The 20,216-nt window shown below is 48.1% G+C and overlaps 1 protein-coding gene across 1 annotated transcript in view; it reads right to left on the bottom strand.

Moving 5' to 3' along the window:
• ATCAY (ATCAY kinesin light chain interacting caytaxin) overlaps positions 1-19,552 on the bottom strand; it is a 34,374-nt gene extending 14,822 nt beyond the window's left edge. Inside the window, exons 1-9 of the mRNA XM_081895784.1 lie at positions 19,077-19,552; positions 16,559-16,693; positions 11,954-12,012; positions 9,738-9,962; positions 8,857-9,042; positions 6,640-6,742; positions 4,048-4,179; positions 3,142-3,228; positions 717-815 (exon numbers count right to left, since the gene is read on the bottom strand). Coding sequence (XP_081751910.1) covers positions 717-815; positions 3,142-3,228; positions 4,048-4,179; positions 6,640-6,742; positions 8,857-9,042; positions 9,738-9,962; positions 11,954-12,012; positions 16,559-16,635 — 968 coding nt within the window. The 5' untranslated portion in view covers positions 16,636-16,693; positions 19,077-19,552. The remainder of the gene's footprint in view (positions 1-716; positions 816-3,141; positions 3,229-4,047; positions 4,180-6,639; positions 6,743-8,856; positions 9,043-9,737; positions 9,963-11,953; positions 12,013-16,558; positions 16,694-19,076) is intronic.
• Positions 19,553-20,216: the final 664 nt, after the last annotated feature.

The raw sequence follows: 20,216 nt of genomic DNA, 5'->3' as shown, positions 1-20,216 counted from the left end.
AATAAGAGTAGAATTACATGTCACATACATGTCACATATGTGTCCAGGCCCCTCTAACCACCCTTCATTGTATATGAATCACTGCTATTAGTTCGCCTGTCTTCCCAAGTGATCTGCAAGATTTTTCGGAGACACCGTTGATGGAATCTTTCGAGGAGTTGGAGATGGCGTTTATAAGTGGTCCATGTTTCACAAGCATACAGTAAAGTTGGTAGTGCAATAGCTTTGTAAACAAGTATTTTGGTTTCCCTGAGAATGTCCCTGTCCTTAAACACTCTGCACTTCAATCGGGAGAAAGCCGCACTCTCAGAGCTCAGGCGATGCTGGATTTCAGCATCAATGTTGACCCTTGTGGAAAGATAACTGCCCAGGTAGAAGTGATTGACATTTTCCAATGTTACACCGTTGAGTTGTTTTTGTGGCGCTGCAGAGGGGTTGTTTTGAACTTGTTGATGCAGCACTTTGGTTTTTGGGATGTTGAGCGACAGGCCAAGCTTTTCGTATTCACAACGCAAGGGAGAAACGTGCTAAGAGGAAGGCACGCTTGGCAAATCCACACCGTGATCCCAAACTCCCACCAGGGAACTAATATTATGGAAGACAATCTTACTCGGCTATGAGTGATCACCAAAGAAGTAGTAGTATATGAATCACAGAATAAAAGGAAAGACAGTGCAGAAAAACAATGCTGTTTCAAGGTATCGCCCAATACTTACTGTAGGATACAGTCCGGAATCTGGACATGTTCCATGGGGATGCTCTGTGATAGTTCCTCCAAGGTGTGAACGTACTGGATTTTATTGATGAATTTCACACTAGGAAAGAGTATTTCCACATATTAGGCACAGCTTCTCCGACATCCACACATTTTGCTTTTTCTAAAATCTAGCTTAGTGTGTGTCAGGGACCGTACTGAAGAGGGCTGCACTGAGCAGGAACAGTGGGAGCCACCCTCTCCCCCTGATCCTGATTCTTCCCAGGAGCAGGAGGACAGTATAGATTTGGAGCAGTGGTTTGCAGAGGGGCATAGTTCAGAAGGCAGAAGCTGGGAAACACTGGATGGGGAACAGCTAGAAGAAACACTGGGAGAGAGAGAGAGTTAACAGATTCACAGTCTCTGGGCAGCATCCACCCTCCTTCTCCAAAGACACGGAGAGCTCAGAAAGTGTTAGAACTGAAAGCGCAGCGGGTACCAACTCAGATTACAAGACATAGGAGTGACATAGAAGAGTTTAAACAAAAAAAATTCCTTCCAGTAGCACCTTAAAGACCAACTAAGTTAGTTCTTGGTATGAGCTTTCGTGTGCATGCACTCTTCTTCAGATACACTGAAACAGAAGTCACCAGACCCTTCTATATACCAAGAACTAACTTAGTTGGTCTTTAAGGTGCTACTGGAAGGAATTTTTTTTGTTTTGACTATAGCAGACCAACACGGCTACCTATCTGTAAATAGAAGAGTTTGGATTTCATATCCCGCTTTATCACTACCCGAAGGAGTCTCAAAGCGGCTAACATTCTCCTTTCCCTTCCTCCCCCACAACAAACACTCTGTGAGGTGAGTGGGGCTGAGAGACTTCAGAGAAGTGTGACTGGCCCAAGGTCACCCAGCAGCTGCATGTGGAGGAGGAGGGAATCAAACCCGGTTCACCAGATTACGAGTCCATTGGTCTTAACCACTACACCACGCTGGCTCTCTAGGGATGGCAAGGGGTGAAACCCTTAACTGGGAGCACCGCCATTTCTAGGAGACGTGTTCTTTGTTCTTGCACTGTGATTATTAAAGATTCTAACTGGTAAGCAGTTCTTTTCGTTTGATCTTTCGTTTACTGCCACGGGGGCCACAGTGTGGCCTTTGCAGGGTGTTGCAATTAACCCTGGACCCCCTTGAAAGTCAACCACTTGGGCTGGTGGCGTGAAACTGCTTTCATATAGAGAGTGAAGTTCAGAACGGGGGTCATTTGCAGGTAGAAGAGAAAGGTCTGGTAAACCTTGTTCTAGAATTTCTGGAATGCAAATGTTATATTTAGCATCCAATGATACAGAACCATCCCCACCTGGTTGTAGCCAACGAAGCCCTACTCAGAGTAGACCCACTGAAATTAACGTCTTGTCCATCAATTTTCGTGGGTCTCATACTAGGGCTAACATTGAAACCAACCTATTATGATCATTGGGATGAATCCAATGGTAATCCTACTCAGAGTAGAGCCATTGATGTACATGACCAACTATGGTCCCTTAATTTCAATGGGTCTACTCTTGAGTAAAAATAGTTGACTGCAACTCATGTTATTCCTCTTAATATTCTATCCTGACGGCTTCCCCCATTTATCTTCACAAAACAGGTTAGTCTGAGAAATTGTGACTACACAGAGTTTGAACCCGGGGTTGTCTGGGTCCATCTCTGATTCACTAAGCTACATGTGGGTCGTGGGTTTGAGCCCCATGTTGGGCAAGATATTCCTGCATTGGACTAGATGACCCTCACGGTCCCTTCCAACTCTGCAATTCTGCGAAAGAGGTCATCATGCGAAAATTCACTTATCCAAACGTGAGGAATTAGTACCTAAACATCACTATACACACTGCAGATTCAGATATCCAAACGGCCAGACCTGCATGTGATGCTGTAAATAAATAAGCAGACTTAAAACAAGTCTTTTGTGTTTTGCTGGTCTGCTGAAACCGTTTTGCCAGAAACTCTTGGGAGGAACAGGGAGAGAGCGGGAGAATAAGAGAGCATTCCTCCCTTCCTTGTTTGCCCTTTACAAGGTTCCAGAGGGTTTCCCAGGGTTTGCCTAGGTTTTCCATCATTTTCGGGTCAAAATTCCACGGTCGGGAACGCATTAGAAATTTCCCCATAAGAATCAATGGAAATCGTTGACTTGTTATGTGAACGCTCACCTGACGAACCATTTGCCTTATGTTTGGATAGCGGGACCTGCATCCATCATGCTGGGACTTCTCTTAGCGGTCTTTGGAGCATGAGGGGTGGGCTAAACTTAGAGAAAGATGTTTTGGACTACAACTCCCATAGTGCTGGCTGGGGCTTGATGGGAGTTGTAGTCTAAACCACCCAGAGAGGCGTCAGACATGTTTAACCGGCTTCAAGGCAGCTATCCTCTCGGCTGCTCATACCTGATGAATGGCCTCGATATAGCCAGGACCGTTCGAATGAACCACGACGGGTGAACGATTATCAGCGCTTTCAGGTTTTTCCGCAACCTGTAATTAAAAAAACAGAAGGCGGGGAGGTGTAAGAACAGATATGAGCAGTTGCCTTTGGTCGGGTATTAGTTCTGCGCCAGATACAAACCTTCATACACAAACACAATATCAATTTAATTTCTCCTCTCCCTCAGATTCTGGAAGCTTTCTATTTTACTGTGTAAAAACAAGAGGGTTTTTTTTTTTTAAAAAAAAGCTAGTGAATCTGTATGCCAGATGTTGTTGGACTCCATCTCCCATCAGCACCTGCCAGTTTGATCAATGGTCAGGAATGATGGGACTTGGAGTCCAACAACATTGGTGACCCTTGCCATATATATATATAGGTAAAGGTAAAGGGACCCCTGACCATTAGGTCCAGTCGTGGCCGACTCTGGGGTTGTGGCGCTCATCTCGCTTTATTGGCCGAGGGAGCCGGAGTACAGCTTCTGGGTCATGTGGCCAGCAGGACTAAGCCACTTCTGGCGAACCAGAGCAGCACACGGAAACGCCGTTTACCTTCCTGCTGGAGTGGTACCTATTTATCTACTTGCACTTTGACATGCTTTCGAACTGCTAGGTTGGGAGGAGCAGGGACCGAGCAACGGGAGCTCACCCCATCACGGGGATCCGAACCACCGACACTCTGATCGGCAAGTCCTAGGCTCTGTGGTTTAACCCACAGCGCCACTCGCGTCCCTTTTAACAGACTAGTGGTGTATAAATCTTATGAAATAAATAAATTGCCGGACACACAAAGACACACATATGTAAACGGTCATCCTCAACCCTTGCAAAACATGGGCCATTGTCATGGACTCAATTAACAAACCTCACCTTCTGTCTATCATTTGGTAGCATTTTTTCAACCAGCCGATCCCTGGCATTCTCCTGCGTGGCGTAGCACCGTTCATGTACACAATCATATAATCCTCTGCCACTAGCAACTCCAAGCTGCTTATCACATACCTGTTAGAAAACCAGAAACAGATAACTAAGAAGAAGAAGAAGAAGAAGAATTTATACCCCACCCATCTGGCTGGGCAGCTTCCAGCAAAATATTAAAATACAATGGTTCATCAAATATTAAAAGCTTCCCTAAACAGGGCTGCCTTCAGATGTCTTCTAAAAGTCAGGTAGTTGTTTATTTCTTTGACATCTGACGGATGGGCGTTCCACAGGACGGGTGCCACTACCGAGAAGGCCCTTTGCCTGGTTCCCTGTAACTTCGCTTCTCGCAGGGAGGGGACTGGCAGAAGGCCCTCGGAGCTGGACCTCAGGGTCTAGGCTGGACGATGGGGGTGGAGACGCTCCTTCAGGTATACTGGACCAAGGGCGTTTAGGGCTTTAAAGGTCAGCACCAACACTTTGAATTGTGCTTAATGTTAAAAGCACAGGAGCAGGCCAGGCCAGTTATCTTCCAGGTTATGTGTTTTATCCTGCAATATTACTGGTTTTAGGTTGTCTTTTTGTTTTAATGGCAGGCTGTACACCACTTACAGATTTTTGAAATATTAAGTGGTTTGTAAATGCTTTTGATATATAAATGCTGTGTGTGTGTGTGTGTGTGTGCGCGCGCGCGCGCTTTCAAGGTCAGCACCAACACTTTGAGTTGTGCTCGGAAACGTCCTAGGAGCCAATGTAGGTCTTTCAGGACCGGTATTATATGGCCCTCGGCGCTGGACCTCAGTGTCCGGGTAGAACGATGGGGGTGGAGACGCTCCTTCAGGTATACTGGGCTGAGGCCATTTAGGGCTTTAAAGGTCAGCACCAACAATTTGAATTGTGCTCGGAAACGTACTGGGAGCCAGTGTAGGTCTTTCAAGACCGGTGTTACATGGTCTCGGTGCCGCTCCCAGTCACCAGTCTAGCTGCCACATTCTGGATTAGTTGTAGTTTCCGGGTCACCTTCAAAGGTAGCCCCACGTAGAGCGCATGGCAGTAGTCCAAGCGGGACATAACCAGAGCATGCACCACTCTGGAGAGACAGTCTGCAGGCAGGGAAGGTCTCATTCTGTATACCAGATGGAGCTGGTAGACAGCCGCCCTGGGCATGGAACTGACCTGTGCCTCCATGGATAGCTGTGAGTCCAAAATGACCCCCAGGCTGCGCACCTGGCCCTTCAGAGGCACAGTTACCCCATTCAGGACCAGGGAGTCCTCCATTTCTGTGTGTACATACGCAAAGACACAGAGAATGCATTTGGTAAGGGGTACATAGGCTGATCCATGGACCACGATGCTCAGCACAAAGGATGAAAACACAGTTGCTCTAAATGGACTTCTTGTTCCTCTCTGAGTGGCTGGGGGCAACCCAGTCAGATGGCCAGCATATAGATAATAAAATCACGAAGATTATTATCATTATCTAACTTCGTGGTTACGGGAGAGCAGAGACAGAAAAATAAATAAAGGATGTTTAAAATAACATTTGTAAAAAGAAACAAAACCCAGAAGATTTTCTTTTGTGAATTATACAGGCAGAAGTACCCAAACAGCATAGAAACTTATTACAGTGGTACCTTGGGTTACATACGCTTCAGGTTATATCCGCTTCAGGTTACAGACTCCGTTAACTCAGAAATAGTACCTCGGGTTAAGAACTTTGCTTCAAGATGAGAACAGCAATCGTGCTCCGGTGGCGCGGCAGCAGCAGGAGGCCCCATTAGCTAAAGTGGTGCTTCAGGTTAAGAACAGTTTCAGGTTAAGAACGGACCTCCGGAACAAATTAAGTACTTAACCCGAGGTACCACTACAGTGGCAAGAATGTTACTCACCCCAAAATGGAAAGAAGCAGAATAAGGAGAAATGGCAAAACTTACCAGAAAAAATAAGACACCGAGATAGCAAACTTGTTATAAAAGAATGGAAATGGCTTACTGAATATTTGCAGATAAGTTATAAACAGATGAAAACACTGCCAGGGTTATTGTAAAAATAACCTGCAGTTTTATAAGAGTGTATATTTAAAGTAGATGCATAAATGAGTAAATTGAGTTAATTTGGAGATGCAGAAGATATTAAAAATGGATTTAAGGGACCGCAGAAAGAGGAGGAAGGAAGCCCTTGTTTCGAAATGTTAAATGACTTTAAAACTAGTGAAATGTATAAAATTGAAAAGGATAAATAATTTTTAATAAAAATAAAAATAATAATGTTGGGATGAGGATTGGTGAAATCGCCGGCGATAGCCAGGTGATGACTTTTGCAGAGTTTGGCCTTGTGGGGGCAAAAGTGTTTTGAAGGAAATGGGGGCAGTTTCCAAAATGCCCCCCCCCCCAGCACTGCCACCCTTCCTAATTTTAACAAATCCATCTTCACCCTGACGTGGCCAAGCAAAGGAGGTGCAAGGGAAATTAATCCAAATGGAGCTTAAAAGCGACTTTCCCCTCCTCAGTTCCAAGCAGAAGACAAGAAAAAGTCACTCACAGGAAAAGGTTCTCCATGATGTAATGATAATCTGGCAGGCTGCTGTCCGGCAGATAGCAGGCAGCAAAGACGATGATGGCATTCAGTCCTTCCCCGTAATAACCTGAGAGAGAAACAGACAGGAAACAAATAATAATAATAATAATAATAATAATAATAATAATAATAATAATACAGTGGTAAAGGTAAAGGGACCCCTGACCATTAGGTCCAGTCGTGGCCGACTCTGGGGTTGCTCATCTCGCTTTACTGGCCGAGGGAGCCGGCGTACAGCTTCCGGGTCATGTGGCCAGCAGGACTAAGCCGCATCTGGTGAACCAGAGCAGCGCACGGAAACGCCGTTTCCCTTCCCACCGGAGTGGTACCTATTTATCTACTTGTACTTTGATGTGCTTTCGAACTGCTAGGTTGACAGGAGCAGGGACCAAGCAATGGGAGCTCACCCCGTCGCGGGGATTCGAACCACCGACCTTCTGATCGGCAATCCCTAGGCTCTGTGATTTAACCCACAGCGCCACCCGCATCCCTAATAATAATAATAATAATAATAATTTATTTCTGTCCCACCCTCCCTGGCCGAGGCTGGGCTGAGAGTGGCTAACATTATATAAACAACACAATATGCATAAAAACAGACGTCAATTAATTAAAGTGGGTTGGGCAGCTAAGCTGGACGTGGAATGGGCTGGCAAAAGGAGTTTGTTTTGTTTTTGTTTGTCCTGAGCATTTATATACTGCTTTGGGGGTATGCAACTTCCCAAAGCAGTTTACAAAACACGGTAACAGTCTGCGGGCAGGGAGGGTCTCATCCTGCGTACCAGAGGGAGCTGGTAGACAGCTGTCCTGGACACAGAATGGACCTGCGTCTCCATGGACAGCTGGGAGTCCAAAATAACTCCCAGGCTGCGCACCTGGTCCTTCAGGGGCACAGTTGCCCCATTCAGGACCAGAGAGTCCCCCCCACCTGCTCACCCCTTGTTCTCCGAAAACAGTACAGTGGTACCTTGGGTTACAGACGCTTCAATTTACAGACTCCGCTAACCCAGAATGAGTACCTCGGGTTAAGAACTTTGTTTCCGGATGAGAGCAGAAATCGTGTGGCGGTAGCGGGAGGCCCCATTAGCTAAAGTGGTACCTCAGGTTAAGAACAGTTTCAGGTTAAGAATGGGCCTCCGGAACAAATTAAGTTCTTAACCTGAGGTAGTAAAGGGTAAAGGGACCCCTGACCACTAGGTCCAGTCGTGGCTGACTCTGGGGTACCATTGTACTTCTGTCTTGTCAGGGATCAACCTCAATCTGTTAACCGCCATCCATCCATCAAATCAATATCTGCTGCTGATGCCGCCTGCTTGGATACAGTGGTACCTCGGGTTACACACGCTTCAGGTTACACACGCTTCAGGTTACATACGCTTCAGGTTACAGACTCCGCTAACCCAGAAATAATACCTCGGGTTAAGAACTTTGCTTCAGGGTGAGAACAGAAATTGTGCTCCGGTGGCGCGGTAGCAGCAGGAGGCCCCATTAGCTAAAGTGGTACCTCAGGTTAAGAACAGTTTCAAGTTAAGAATGGACCTCCGGAACGAATTAAGTACTTAACCTGAGGTACGACTGTATTGCCAAATGCGCATCTTAAGTGACCCATCTGCACACCCAGCGACACAAATCCTCCCCCCCCGAATGCAATAATAATAATAATAATAATAATAATAATAATAATAATAATATGTTTCCGAGCACAATTCAAAGTGTTGGTGCTGACCTTTAAAGCCCTAAACGGCCTTGGTCCAGTATACCTGAAGGAGCGTCTCCACCCCCATCGTTCTGCCCGGACACTGAGGTCCAGCTCCAAGGGCCTTCTGGCGGTTCCCTCATTGCGAGAAGCAAAGCTACAGGGAACCAGGCAGAGGGCCTTCTCGGTGGTGGCGCCCGCCCTGTGGAACGCCCTCCCAGCAGATGTCAAAGCGATAAACAACTACATGAGATTCAGAAGACATCTGAAGGCAGCCCTGTTCAGGGACGTTTTTAACGTGTGATATTTTATTGTATTTTTGGTTTTTATGGAAGCCGCCCAGAGTGGCTGGGGAGGCCCAGCCAGATGGGCGGGGTATAAATAATAAATTATTATTATTATTATTGTTATTATTGTTGTTGTTGTTATTATTATTATTATTATTATTATTTAATAATAATGCAAGCCCCCCTTAGGCTCCTCACCTCCGTGCGTCACCACTTTCATGTACGGCTTGATCATCTGCAGGTCAATTCGGTGTTCCTGCTCCCCGATGATGACCGTTCTCCACAGGCGGCCGTTTGTGGCGCTGCCCCCTTCCGCAGCGCCATCTCCAAATAAGTCCGCGCTGTCTCCCGGCATGTTTTTGGCTGTGGCCACAGGAGTGTCGTCTGAGGGGGGAATTCACAAAGACCATCGCTAGCAAGGCTCGATTGTACAGAAAGTGTTTGGGAGACGAGTATTAAGGGACATATAAAAAATATATAAAAATATTCTCCACTAGCACCTTAAGGGTAAAGGGACCCCTGACCATTAGGTCCAGTCGTGGCCGACTCTGGGGTTGCGGCGCTCATTTCGCTTTATTGGCTGAGGGAGCCAGCGTACAGCTTCCGGGTCACGTGGCCAGCAGGACTAAGCCGCTTCTGGCGAGCCAGAGCAGCGCACGGAAACGCCGTTTACTTTCCTGCTGGAGTGGTACCTATTTATCTACTTGCACTTTGACATGCTTTCGAACTGCTAGGTTGGCAGGAGCAGGGACCGAGCAACGGGAGCTCACCCCATCGTGGGGATTCGAACTACCGACCTTCTGCTCAGGAAGTCCTAGGGTCTGTGGTTTAACCCACAGCACCACCCACATCCCTCCAATTCCTATAGCTTGTCCATTTATTCAAAATCTGCGTCCCTCTAATTTAGGACTATAGGGGTACTAATAGGGTGGGGGATGTCTGTAGGTGATATTCCACCTATTTGCATGGGGGGGTCCCCAACTTTTCCAGCTCCTTTTTGTCGTCAGCTATCATCTCAAAGCCGTATGAAAAGGCATACAATATTGTGGAGGGTTTTTTTAAATTTCCCCTTTACTTACCCTCCCATTCCAGTTCGTTCCCGTTCCCCAGGAACTCAAGAGAATCGGTCTCGTCGGGGGTCTCGATGTCATCGACATTGATGTCCAGGTCGTCCGGGGTGTCCAGGAAATCGTCTGACAGGAGAGAGCCTTCGCTCTGGTCCAGGGAAATGTTGATTTCTGGGGCGACGAGCGTCTTCCGCTTGTGATGAGCCCCGTTACTAAAATTTAACGTGTTCGGAGGAGCTGCGGATTTACATGTGGAAAGAGGTGGGAAAGAGCCTATTCAGAAGTAATTTGTACAGCGAATCAACGTCTTAACTGAGCTATCCATTACAACCCCAAAGTCTCGTTCTTGCTCTGCCACCTCCAGTGCAGATCCCGGGAGCATGAAATTCATATTTCTTGCCCCTAAACTACAATCAAAAAATATAAAACATTATATTCTCCTTAAAAAAGAAGAAGGAAAAATAACACCGAAAAAGGAATAAAGAGACTGCTAACTAACTAGGTTATTATGTTTATATCCTTGCGATTTTGCTTTCTTATTTGCTTCTGTTTTTGTATTATTTGTTCGTTTTATTCTTTGCATGATGTTTAAGCATAAATAACAAGAAAGAAAGAAAAGAAATTCATATTTCTTGCCCCAACGTGCATCAGTTCACGGGAGGCCCCATTAGCTAAAGTGGTACCTCAGGTTTCAGGTTAAGAACGGACCTCTGGAACGAATTAAGTTCGTCACCAGAGGTAGCACTGTAATAATAATAATAATTTATTATTTATACCCTGCCCATCTGGCCAGGTTTCTCCAGCCACTCTGGGCAGTTCCCCACAGAATATTAAAAACATAATACAGCATTAAACATTAAAAACTTCCCTAAACAGGGCTCCTTCAGATGTCTTCTAAAAGTCAGGTAGTTGTTTATTCCCTTGACATCTGGATGGGAGGGCATTCCACGGGGTGGGTGCCACCACTGAGAAGGCCCTCTGCCTGGTTCCCTGTAACTTCACTTCACATAGGGAGGGAACCGCCAGAAAGCCTTCGGCACTGGACCTCAGTGTCCAGGCAGAAGAATGGGGGTGGAGACACTCCTTCAGGTCTACTGGGCCGAGGTCATTTAGGGCTTTAAAGGTCAGCACCAACACTTTGAATTGTGCTTGGAATCATTCTGGGAGCCAATGTAGGTCTTTCAAGACCGGTGTTATGTGGTCTCAGCGGCCGCTCCCAGTCACCAGTCCAGCTGCTGCATTCTGGATTAGTTGCAGTTTCCGGGTCACCTTCAAAGGTGTTATGTGGTCTCAGCGGCCACTCCCAATCACCAGTCTAGCTGCCGCATTCTGGATTAGTTGCAGTTTCCGGGTCACCTTCAAAGGTAGCCCCACATAGAGCGCATGGCAGTAGTCCAAGCAAGAGACAACCAGAGTATGGACCACTCTGGTGAGACAGTCTGCGGGCAGATAGGGTCTCAGCCTGCGTACCAGATGGAGCTGGTAGACACCCGCCCTGGACGCAGAATTGACCTGTGCCTCCATGGACAGCTGTGAGTCCAAAATGACTCCCAGGATGCGCACCTGGTCCTTCAGGGGCACAGTCACCCCATTCAGGACCAGGGCATCCCCCACACCTGCCCACCCCCTGTCCCACAAAACAGTACTTGTCAGGATTCAACCTCAATCTGTTAGCTGCCATCCATCCTCCAACCTCCTCTAGACATAATCTAGCACACCATCTGTCTCCCCAAGCGTCTTTGGTGTTTGTGTGTTGACTTGTGGTCCTCCAGCCTCTGAATCGCTATCCTGTGCTCTTGTGCTCAAAATTCCAGCACTGCACAGGGTTGGGTTAGGATCCCTTCAACTCTGCAGTTCTCTGCCACCCCCATTTAAGTTTCCATCCATTTTATCATCTACCGTATTTTTTGCTCTATAAGACTCACTTTTTCCCTCTTAAAAAGTAAGGGGAATTGTGTGTGCGTCTTATGGAGCGAATGCAGGCTGCGCAGCTATCCCAGAAGCCAGAACAGCAAGAGGGATTGCTGCTTTCACTGCACAGCGATCCCTCTTGCTGTTCGGGCTTCTGAGATTCAGAATATTTTTTTCCTTGTTTTCCTCCTCCAAAAACTAGGTGCGTCTTGTGGTCTGGTGCGTCTTACAGAGCGAAAAATACGGTATATCTCATTTGTTCCAATGTGTTGTGTTGGGAGAGAGTGCAGTAGGTCCCCACCTGAACCCGTACTTACAGAGGGCATCTTCAGCTGGGCTTCCCAGTGACTCCATCCCTGCCTCTTCTGGGAGAGGTCTATAGGTTGGAAGATGGGGGAAGGAGAGAGAGAGAGAGAGAGAGAGAGAGAGGGAGAGAGAGAGAGAGAGAGAAGTTTAAAAGTATTTCCAGCTCAGTCTTACGCTTTCTTTTTCAATTAACAAATCGTTGTGAACACCAGATAACACAGAGATACAGCTTCCGGGTCATGTGGGCAGCAGGACTGAGCTGCTTACCTTCCCGCCAGAGTGGTACCTATTTATCTACTTGCACTTTGACGTGCTTTCGATCTGCTAGGTTGGCAGGAGCAGGGACCGAGCAACGGGAGCTCACCCCGTGGCGGGGATTCAAACCACTGACCTTCTGATGGGCAAGTCCTAGCCTCTGTGGTTGACATGGGCTGCCGTACATCCAGATTTTCCCGGACATTTCAGCGATTTTTGCCTAGACAAGCCCGTTTACAAGAAGGGCAGAATGCCAGCTATGTTTCAGAAATCCCAGACGTATCTTACAGATACAGTAAACGCAAAACTGATGAGCTCCTATCATTCCTAACCATTGGTCATGCTGGCTTCAGGGGCTGATGAGAGTTGAGAATTCAACAACATTTGGAGCCTGAAGGGTTAAAAAAACCACATACAGACATGGAAGAAAATGAACACAAACTCAAGGTTTTATGCCCAAAGGAAACTTAATTCACATTTTTGGGCAATTCTGAGGGGGAAACTAATTCAGCGAACTTTGTTAACCAAACTAGTTCTGAGCACTGGAGATATTTAAAAGATGAAGCCCAAACGATTCCAAATCTCTACCGGTCGGGAGGGTGGAGAAATCACCCCACCCACCCAGCCCTCATAGAGTTAAAGCCACAAAGGTCAGCACCTATCCTGCCCTTCTTTCGCCGGGCCTCAGCATAAGGCTGGCCGAAGCGAAATAAATGATGCAATTACGTGGATCACTGCATAATCCTACCCCACCCCTTCCTAAACCAGTGGTTGTGTGCTACGAAATAAGCTTGTTTCAAAAGTGCATTTCATTTTAAAACAAAACATCAATTTCCCTTTTACCCCCATCTCTGCAATAACGTAGAAGGGGAAGCACAAGATGAGAAATTGTAAGCACACAGGCAGGTTATTTAGAGGGGCAAATTTGACCTCTACGCTTTTAGCATCCAAGCAGCGTCGTCGTCAATAAACGCATCTGTCTGGGCTCTGCACAGTATAGGGAAGGGGAGATTAAGGCTAAAAATGGATGCAGGGGATTGAAAGAAAGGCTTCTTTCCTTTACCTTAAGTGCAGCTCTTGACTGCGATAACTCCCAGTTTCCAGTCTCAAAAGCTTCACCGCTTCTCTCGGCCTGCGCTTCTGGCAATTCCCCCTCTCCTCCCCTCTCTTCTCCTCTGGACTTTCTTGAATCGACCCAGCTGATCATGTGTCACCATTTCGGCCTGCGCCGATCATATGATGCTTCCCTCTCGGCTGCTGTTATGGTGCCTGCCTCCTCTAATCTTTGCCGGCACAGCAGCCTACTGAGCATGCTCCCTGCATCCCAGCATCTGTGAGCATCACTCAGGCTTGGTAATAAAACCGGCATCTCTCAGGCAGCCAAGACAGACACTTAACCTGCTTTGGGGTGGGATCTTTCCACATCTGTATGCCTCCCCGGAACATGTCATTTTAATTTAGCCCAGCTTTTAACCAACGGCTCGGTTTGCCTCGCCCGGATTCCCTCTCGCCGTACTGGCCACTCGGGACCTGCGCGGCCAGATGGATTAATATCTGCTAAGCGCATGAGCGCATACGTTCGGGAGGTGCTGACGTAATTACACAAGCTCGTTTGCTTTATTTTGGTTTTCAGAAAGGGGAAGCCTCCCTTTCCCAGGCATCGTTTTCCCATCTCAAAGGCATCCTGCCAATCCGGCCGTTAAAAATGTCTGACCACATGGCTTATAAATTATTTTATATATATATACAGTGGTATCTCAGGTTAAGTACTTAATTCGTTCCGGAAGTCTGTTGTTAACCTGAAACTGTTCTTAACCTGAAGCACCACTTTAGCTAATGGGGCCTCCTGCTGCCGCCATGCAGCCGGAGCCCGATTTCTGTTCTCATCCTGAAGCAAAGTTCTTAACCCGAGGTACTATTTCTGGGTTAGCGGAGTCTGTAACCTGAAGCGTATGCAACCTGAAGCGTCTGTAACCCAAGGTACCTCTGTACTTTCATTTTCCTACTCACATTGAAATACTGCCCCTCAATGAGGCCAAACTTAGATTCACAAAATGTTTAGGGACATGGGTACCCCTGCGTACCCCCAGAAAAAAAGCACGGGCCACACAACCGGGAAAGCTGTCTGTGGACAAAGGCTGGCTCCCTCAACCCCATAGTCGCCTTTGACTGGACATAACTGTCCAGGGGTCCTTTAACTTTTTTTCCTTTTTAACCTTTGCTCAATCACGGGCATGTTTTGCCCCTAGGGGAAGAAAGGCAGGATATGAAGTTAATAAATAGGTGGAGATGCCCAAAATTGAACCCGAGATATTCTGCATTGCAAAGCCCGTGCCTTCCCACTGAATAACAGGTAAAGGGTAAAGGGACCCCTGACCATTAGGTCCAGTCATGGCTGACTCTGGGGTTGCAGCGCTCATCTCGTTTTACTGGCCGAGGGAGCGTACAGCTTCTGGGTCATGTGGCCAGAAGGACTAAGCCACTTCTGGCAAACCAGAGCAGTGCACGGAAACTGCTATGTTGGCAGGAGCTGGGACCGAGCAACGGGAGCTCACCCCATCGCGGGGATTTGAACCGCCGACCTTCTGATCGGCAAGCCCTAGGCTCTGTGGTTTAACCCACAGCGCCACCCGCGTCCCTCTTCCCTGCATTGTTGTTGTTTAGTTGTTTAGTCGTGTCCGCCTCTTCGTGACCCCTTGGACCAGAGCACGCCAGGCCCTCCTGTCTTCCACTGCCTCCCACAGTTTGGTCAGACTCATGCTGGTAGCTTCAAGAACACTGTCCCACCATCTTGTCCTCTGTCATCTCCTTCTCCTTGTGCCCTCCATCTTTCCCAACATCAGGGTCTTCTCCAGGGAGTCTTCTCTTCTCATGAGGTGGCCAAAGTCTTGGAGCCTCAGCTTCAGGATCTGTCCTTCCAGTGAGCACTCAGGGCTGATTTCCTTCAGAATGGAGAAGTTTGATCTTCTTGCAGTCCATGGGACCCTCAAGAGTCTCCTCCAGCACCAGAATTCAAAAGCATCCATTCTTCGGCGACCAGCCTTCTTTATGGTCCAGCTCTCACTTCCCTGCCTTACCAGTGACTGAAAAAGGCATTTCTTAGTCCCTTCTGCAGCTGTGCCTTTCATAGACAGAGCACTCAGCTAATGATGCAGTGGAAAGGAAGACAGGAGATGGCATGACTTGTTGGTTCCATCTGCTCCAGCAAACTTTGCCTTGGCAGCTGGCACTAGACAGGGAGACTACTGTCTTAGGAAGATAGAATCGCTGTGGCCATCAATAGGATCTCAGTGAGAAGCGTGCTCCATGCAGAACTGATGTCTTTACTCCCCTGGGCCACGTTAGATTTCAGCTGTCAATGCCCATGCGCCCTCGTCGAACCCATTTCATTTTAATAATAATAATAATATTTTTTAAAAATTTATAACTCGCCCTTCCCGGTTCAGTAAACCAGGCTCAGGGCAGCTAACAACAAATTTAAAACACTGAATTGATGCAACAAAAAATAGAGTATAAAACGCGAATAACAATAAAAATCAATTTAGGGGGAAAATCCATCCAATAAACATTAGATGATCACCAGGGCTAGCTGGCTAAATTAGTCCTATTTGGGCCAGCGAGGAGACCAGGGGAGAATTAATGTATTTTTTGCTCTATAAGACTCACTTTTCCCCTCCTAAAAAGTAAGGGGAAATGTGCGTGCGTCTTGTGGAGCGAATGCAGGCTGCGCAGCTATCCCAGAAGCCAGAACAGCAAGAGGGATCTCTTGGGACAGAGCGTTCCACCAGATCGGGGCCACGGCCGAAAAAGCCCTGGCTCTGGTTGAGGCCAGCCTAACTTCTCTGTGGCCTGGGACCTCCAAGATGTTTTTGTTTGAAGACTGTAAGTTCCTCTGTGGGACATACCAGGAGAGGCGGTCCGATAGGTACGAGGGTCCTAGGCCGTATAGGGCTTTGAAGGTTAAAACCAGCACCTTAAACCTGACCCTGTACTCCACCGGGAGCCAGTGCAGCTTGAAAAGCACTAGGTGAATATGCTCCCATGACAGAAACCCATTGAGGAGTCTCGCTGCGGCATTCTGCACCCGCTGGAGTTTCTGGGTCAGTCTCAAGGGCAGCCCCACGTAGAGCGAGTTACAATACAATACAATCTGGAGGTGACCGTCGCGTGGATCACAGTGACAAGTTCAGGGCGATCACAGACTTAGGGGTCGTCCCTCATTGGAGGATTTGGGCTGCCAAAGCCAACCCCCAATTTTTCGTATAACAATGGCTACTTGCATATTTTTTGCATGGGGAGGGCTTGAGCCGCTTAAAGCATCTTAAATAAATTAAAAATAACAAACAGCTGCAGGAACCAACCTGGGGAAGTCTTCATCCTGCCATTCCTCTTTCACATCCACGTTTTCCATACGCAGGGTGGCCTCTGTAGTTCCCATGTTGCTTCGGATAAAGGATTCGGCAGCACAGCAAAGTTAACTTGCTCTTGAGCTCAGTCTGCAAAAGAAGATGCAAATATTTTTTTTGTGGGGGGGATAATAGAGAAGGGAACCATTTACTTTACCCTGGGGTGCATTCCTTCGCAGGCAATGCTTGGAATAATAAGTTTATTATTTATTAGATTTGTATACCGTTTTTCCTTTCATGTATGCTATGCTCAGAGCGACACGCAACATAGCAACAAAGAATGGAAGTCAATACATATTTTTTAAAATCCAATATTGGTAAATCAAATCAATAAAGGAGGTGGCGGTGAACTTTGATCAGTATCCTCCATTGCGGCCGCACAAAACTCAGAGGTTTCCTGGAGAGATGCTGACAGTTGGTGCAGGCAGTACCAAACTAAATAGACCTAAGGTTGGATTCGGTATAAGGCAGGCAAAAGTGTGGGGGGCTCCCTGGTCCTGAATGGGGCAACTGTGCCCCTGAAGGACCAGGTGCGCAGCCTGGGAGTCATTTTGGACTCACAGCTGTTCATGGAGGTGCAAGTTAATTCTGTGTCCAGGGCAGCCGTCTACCAGCTCCATCTGGTATGCAGGATGAGACCCACCCTGCCCACAGACTGTCTCGCCAGAGTGGTCCATGCTCTGGTTGTCTCCCACTTGGACTACTGCCATGCGCTCTATGTGGGGCTACCTTTGAAGGTGACCCGGAAACTACAACTAATCCAGAATGCGGCAGCCAGACTGGGGACTGGGAGCGGCCACCAAGACCACATAACACCAGTCTTGAAAGACCTACACTGGCTCCCAGGATGTATCAGAGCACAAGTCAAAACGTGGATTCTGAGCTTTAAAGCTCTAAATGGCCCAGTATCCCTGAAGGAGCGTCTCCACCCCCATCATCCAGCCCGGACACTGAGGTCCAGCTCCGAGGGCATTCTGGCAGTTCCCTTCCTATGAGAAGTGAGGTTACAGGGAACCAGGCAGAGGGCCTTCTTGGTGGCGGCACCCACTTTGTGGAATGTCCTCCCTTCAGATGCCAAGAAAATAAACAACTATCTGACTTTTAGAAGACACCTGAAGACTCATCTGTTTGCTACCAGCTAGTGTAGACACAGGTGGCGCTGTGGTCTACACCCCTGAGCCTATTGGGCTTGCTGATCGGAAGGTCGGCGGTTCGAATCCCCGCGACGGGGTGAGCTCCTGTTGCTCTGTCCCAGTTCCTGCCAACCTAGCAGTTCAAAAGCACACAAGTGCAAGTAGATAAATAGGTACCGCTGTAGCGGGAAGGTAAATGGCGTTTCTGTGCACTCTGGTTTCCGTCACGGTGTCCCGTTGTGCCAGAAGCGGTTTAGTCCTGCTGGCCACATGACCCGGAAAGCTGTCTCCGGACAAACACCGGCTCCCTCGGCCCGAAAGCAAGATGAGTGCCGCAACCCCATAGTCGCCTTTGACTGGCCTGAACCATCCAGGGGTTCTTTACCTTTACCTTTCTTAAGTGTAGCAATGCTTAGCTAGATGGTCTGGCAGCTTCCTGCGTTCCTATTTAACAAAGGGTCTTTGTTAAAGATGATGAGGACTAGAATCTTTGGGGGTCCTCCAGACATTATTTTGACATTGGTAATGATTAGCACTCCTGACGCTCTGTGCCTAATTCCATTTTCAATACCGTTTGCTCTTGCAAAGGTTTTGGGGCAGCCACACGCCTTTGTTTCCTGCCCTGCGACTTTCTGCTGAAAACCGCACACCTTTTTCACAGCATATGCTTGGGTTTATTTCTGGGCCCCTTGGGTGCGCTACAGCCCCTCCGGAAAGCAGTGGTTTTGGGTAGCATTGGGGGAGCATCCCAGAACAGACCCAGCCCCCCGCTAATACGTTATGATTCTCGTGCCAAAGACATGTTGCAGACCACACCGGCCTGGAAGGGCTCTGCCTCTAGAGAAAGCTGCTATGCTTGAACAGCAGATCACTGGCATTACTCAGAGGTGGCAGAGACTGAAGCAACAAGGCTGCATTCGGACGCACCAAAATGGGCCATCTTAAATGCTCGGCGTGGCTGCGCGTCGCGCAATACGGCCTTGATTCACTCCCTTTTCTTCCGGCCTGTCTGTCTCCCTGGACAGAAAGCCGAGCCGATTTATAGCCATCCTTTCCCGGAGCGGAGAGCTCCCTTAACGCTGTAAAAGCAAGGGCCACGTTATCTCTTAGAAGGCATCTTCCGCCAAACCTTTTCCTCCCTCCCAGCGACATCTCGGGGTCTCCGTTCCGACAGCTCCACGAAGATGCTCGGCTTGTAAAGCCACAGAGCTCCGCGTACCCCACAGAATCATCTCACAGCTTCCCTGCCATCATCATTGTGCTGGGTAAAGAGGGGGGGGGGGCATTTGCACAGCCACCGCCATGCCGTTATTCCCAGAGAAGCAAATTTCTCTACTTACTGCCTTTGACGCTCAAAAGGTTCTCTCCAAATCCCAGCGGCGCATCCTCGCTTTACGCACAAAGCCTCTCTTTCGGGTGCCAAATGCCTGAGAAGCAACGTTTCGAAGGACGAGCTGGCTGCATGTGCGGGACCCGAGGAATCCAACCCGGCCCTCATCAGCCTTGCTTCTTTTCCGCCCCCATCCCCGCCACCCTCCCTCTCCCCGGATAAATCGATGTCTCCGGCTATGCGCCCCCAACTAGCCGCGCGCGATGACTTCGCCTCCGCGCGGCGTCGCTCTCCAAGGTATTTTGCGCTTTAATTTCCAACACCGAGCCCCGGTGGCAATCTGCAGAAAGCTTAAACCCGCTGAAAGCCGGCTTTAATTGCTCTGCTTTTGTGCGCCGCCGGGGATGGGGGAGCAACGAGATACGTGGGTGGGGAGGAGGTGTCCGGCCCCATCCGTTTTAATTAGAGATATACTGAGCATCCGTTTCAGGAAAAGACTGGAGGAAGGAGGGCGCGATTGTCCCCCCCCTCGTTTCGTGTGTGTGTATTTTACCCAAATGGCATCATTTGCTAAAAACAAAGGTTGCTTCACCAACTCTTTCTCCCCCTCCCCCAGCAGATATCTCGCAGGGAAATGGAAGCGGTTGGAGTCAAGGAGGGGACACAAGAAGCTTCGAGAAAAAGCGCTGCCAAATAAGATAAAAAGTTTGGACGTTTTGTGAGCCGAGGGCTCTGGTTTTCAAGAGGGGGGGAGGCAGGTCTGTTTGCATACAGTCAAGTCTTCAAGGAGCAAAAGGTTGAAAAGTTGAGGCAAACTGTAACGATTATAGTGTCGTTGTTTTTGGTAAAATTGAAAACACAGAGCCCAACTTAGGATCGTGAATGGCATGGGGGGGGGAGTTTTTCACCTTATCCCATAAGAACCTGAATATGGAATTCCCCCAATGAAATGTATGGGTCTTTAGATCATAGCTGTCAACTTACAGATTTGAAAATAAGGGACCAGCAGCCTCGGAAATAAGGGATCAGCAGCCAAAATAAGGGATCTTCTGGGCACAGGTATGTTCAACTTCTGAGCCCCTCTGAGCCAAAGGCAGAAAGCCCAGCCAGCAGCCAAACGAAGCCTTATCAATAAGGGACAGCAGCGGGA

This window comes from Podarcis melisellensis, assembly GCF_964234715.1.
Source record: "Podarcis melisellensis genome assembly, chromosome: 18".
NCBI classification, from domain to species: Eukaryota; Metazoa; Chordata; class Lepidosauria; order Squamata; family Lacertidae; genus Podarcis; species Podarcis melisellensis.
This window is presented reverse-complemented; position numbering and strand designations above follow the sequence as displayed.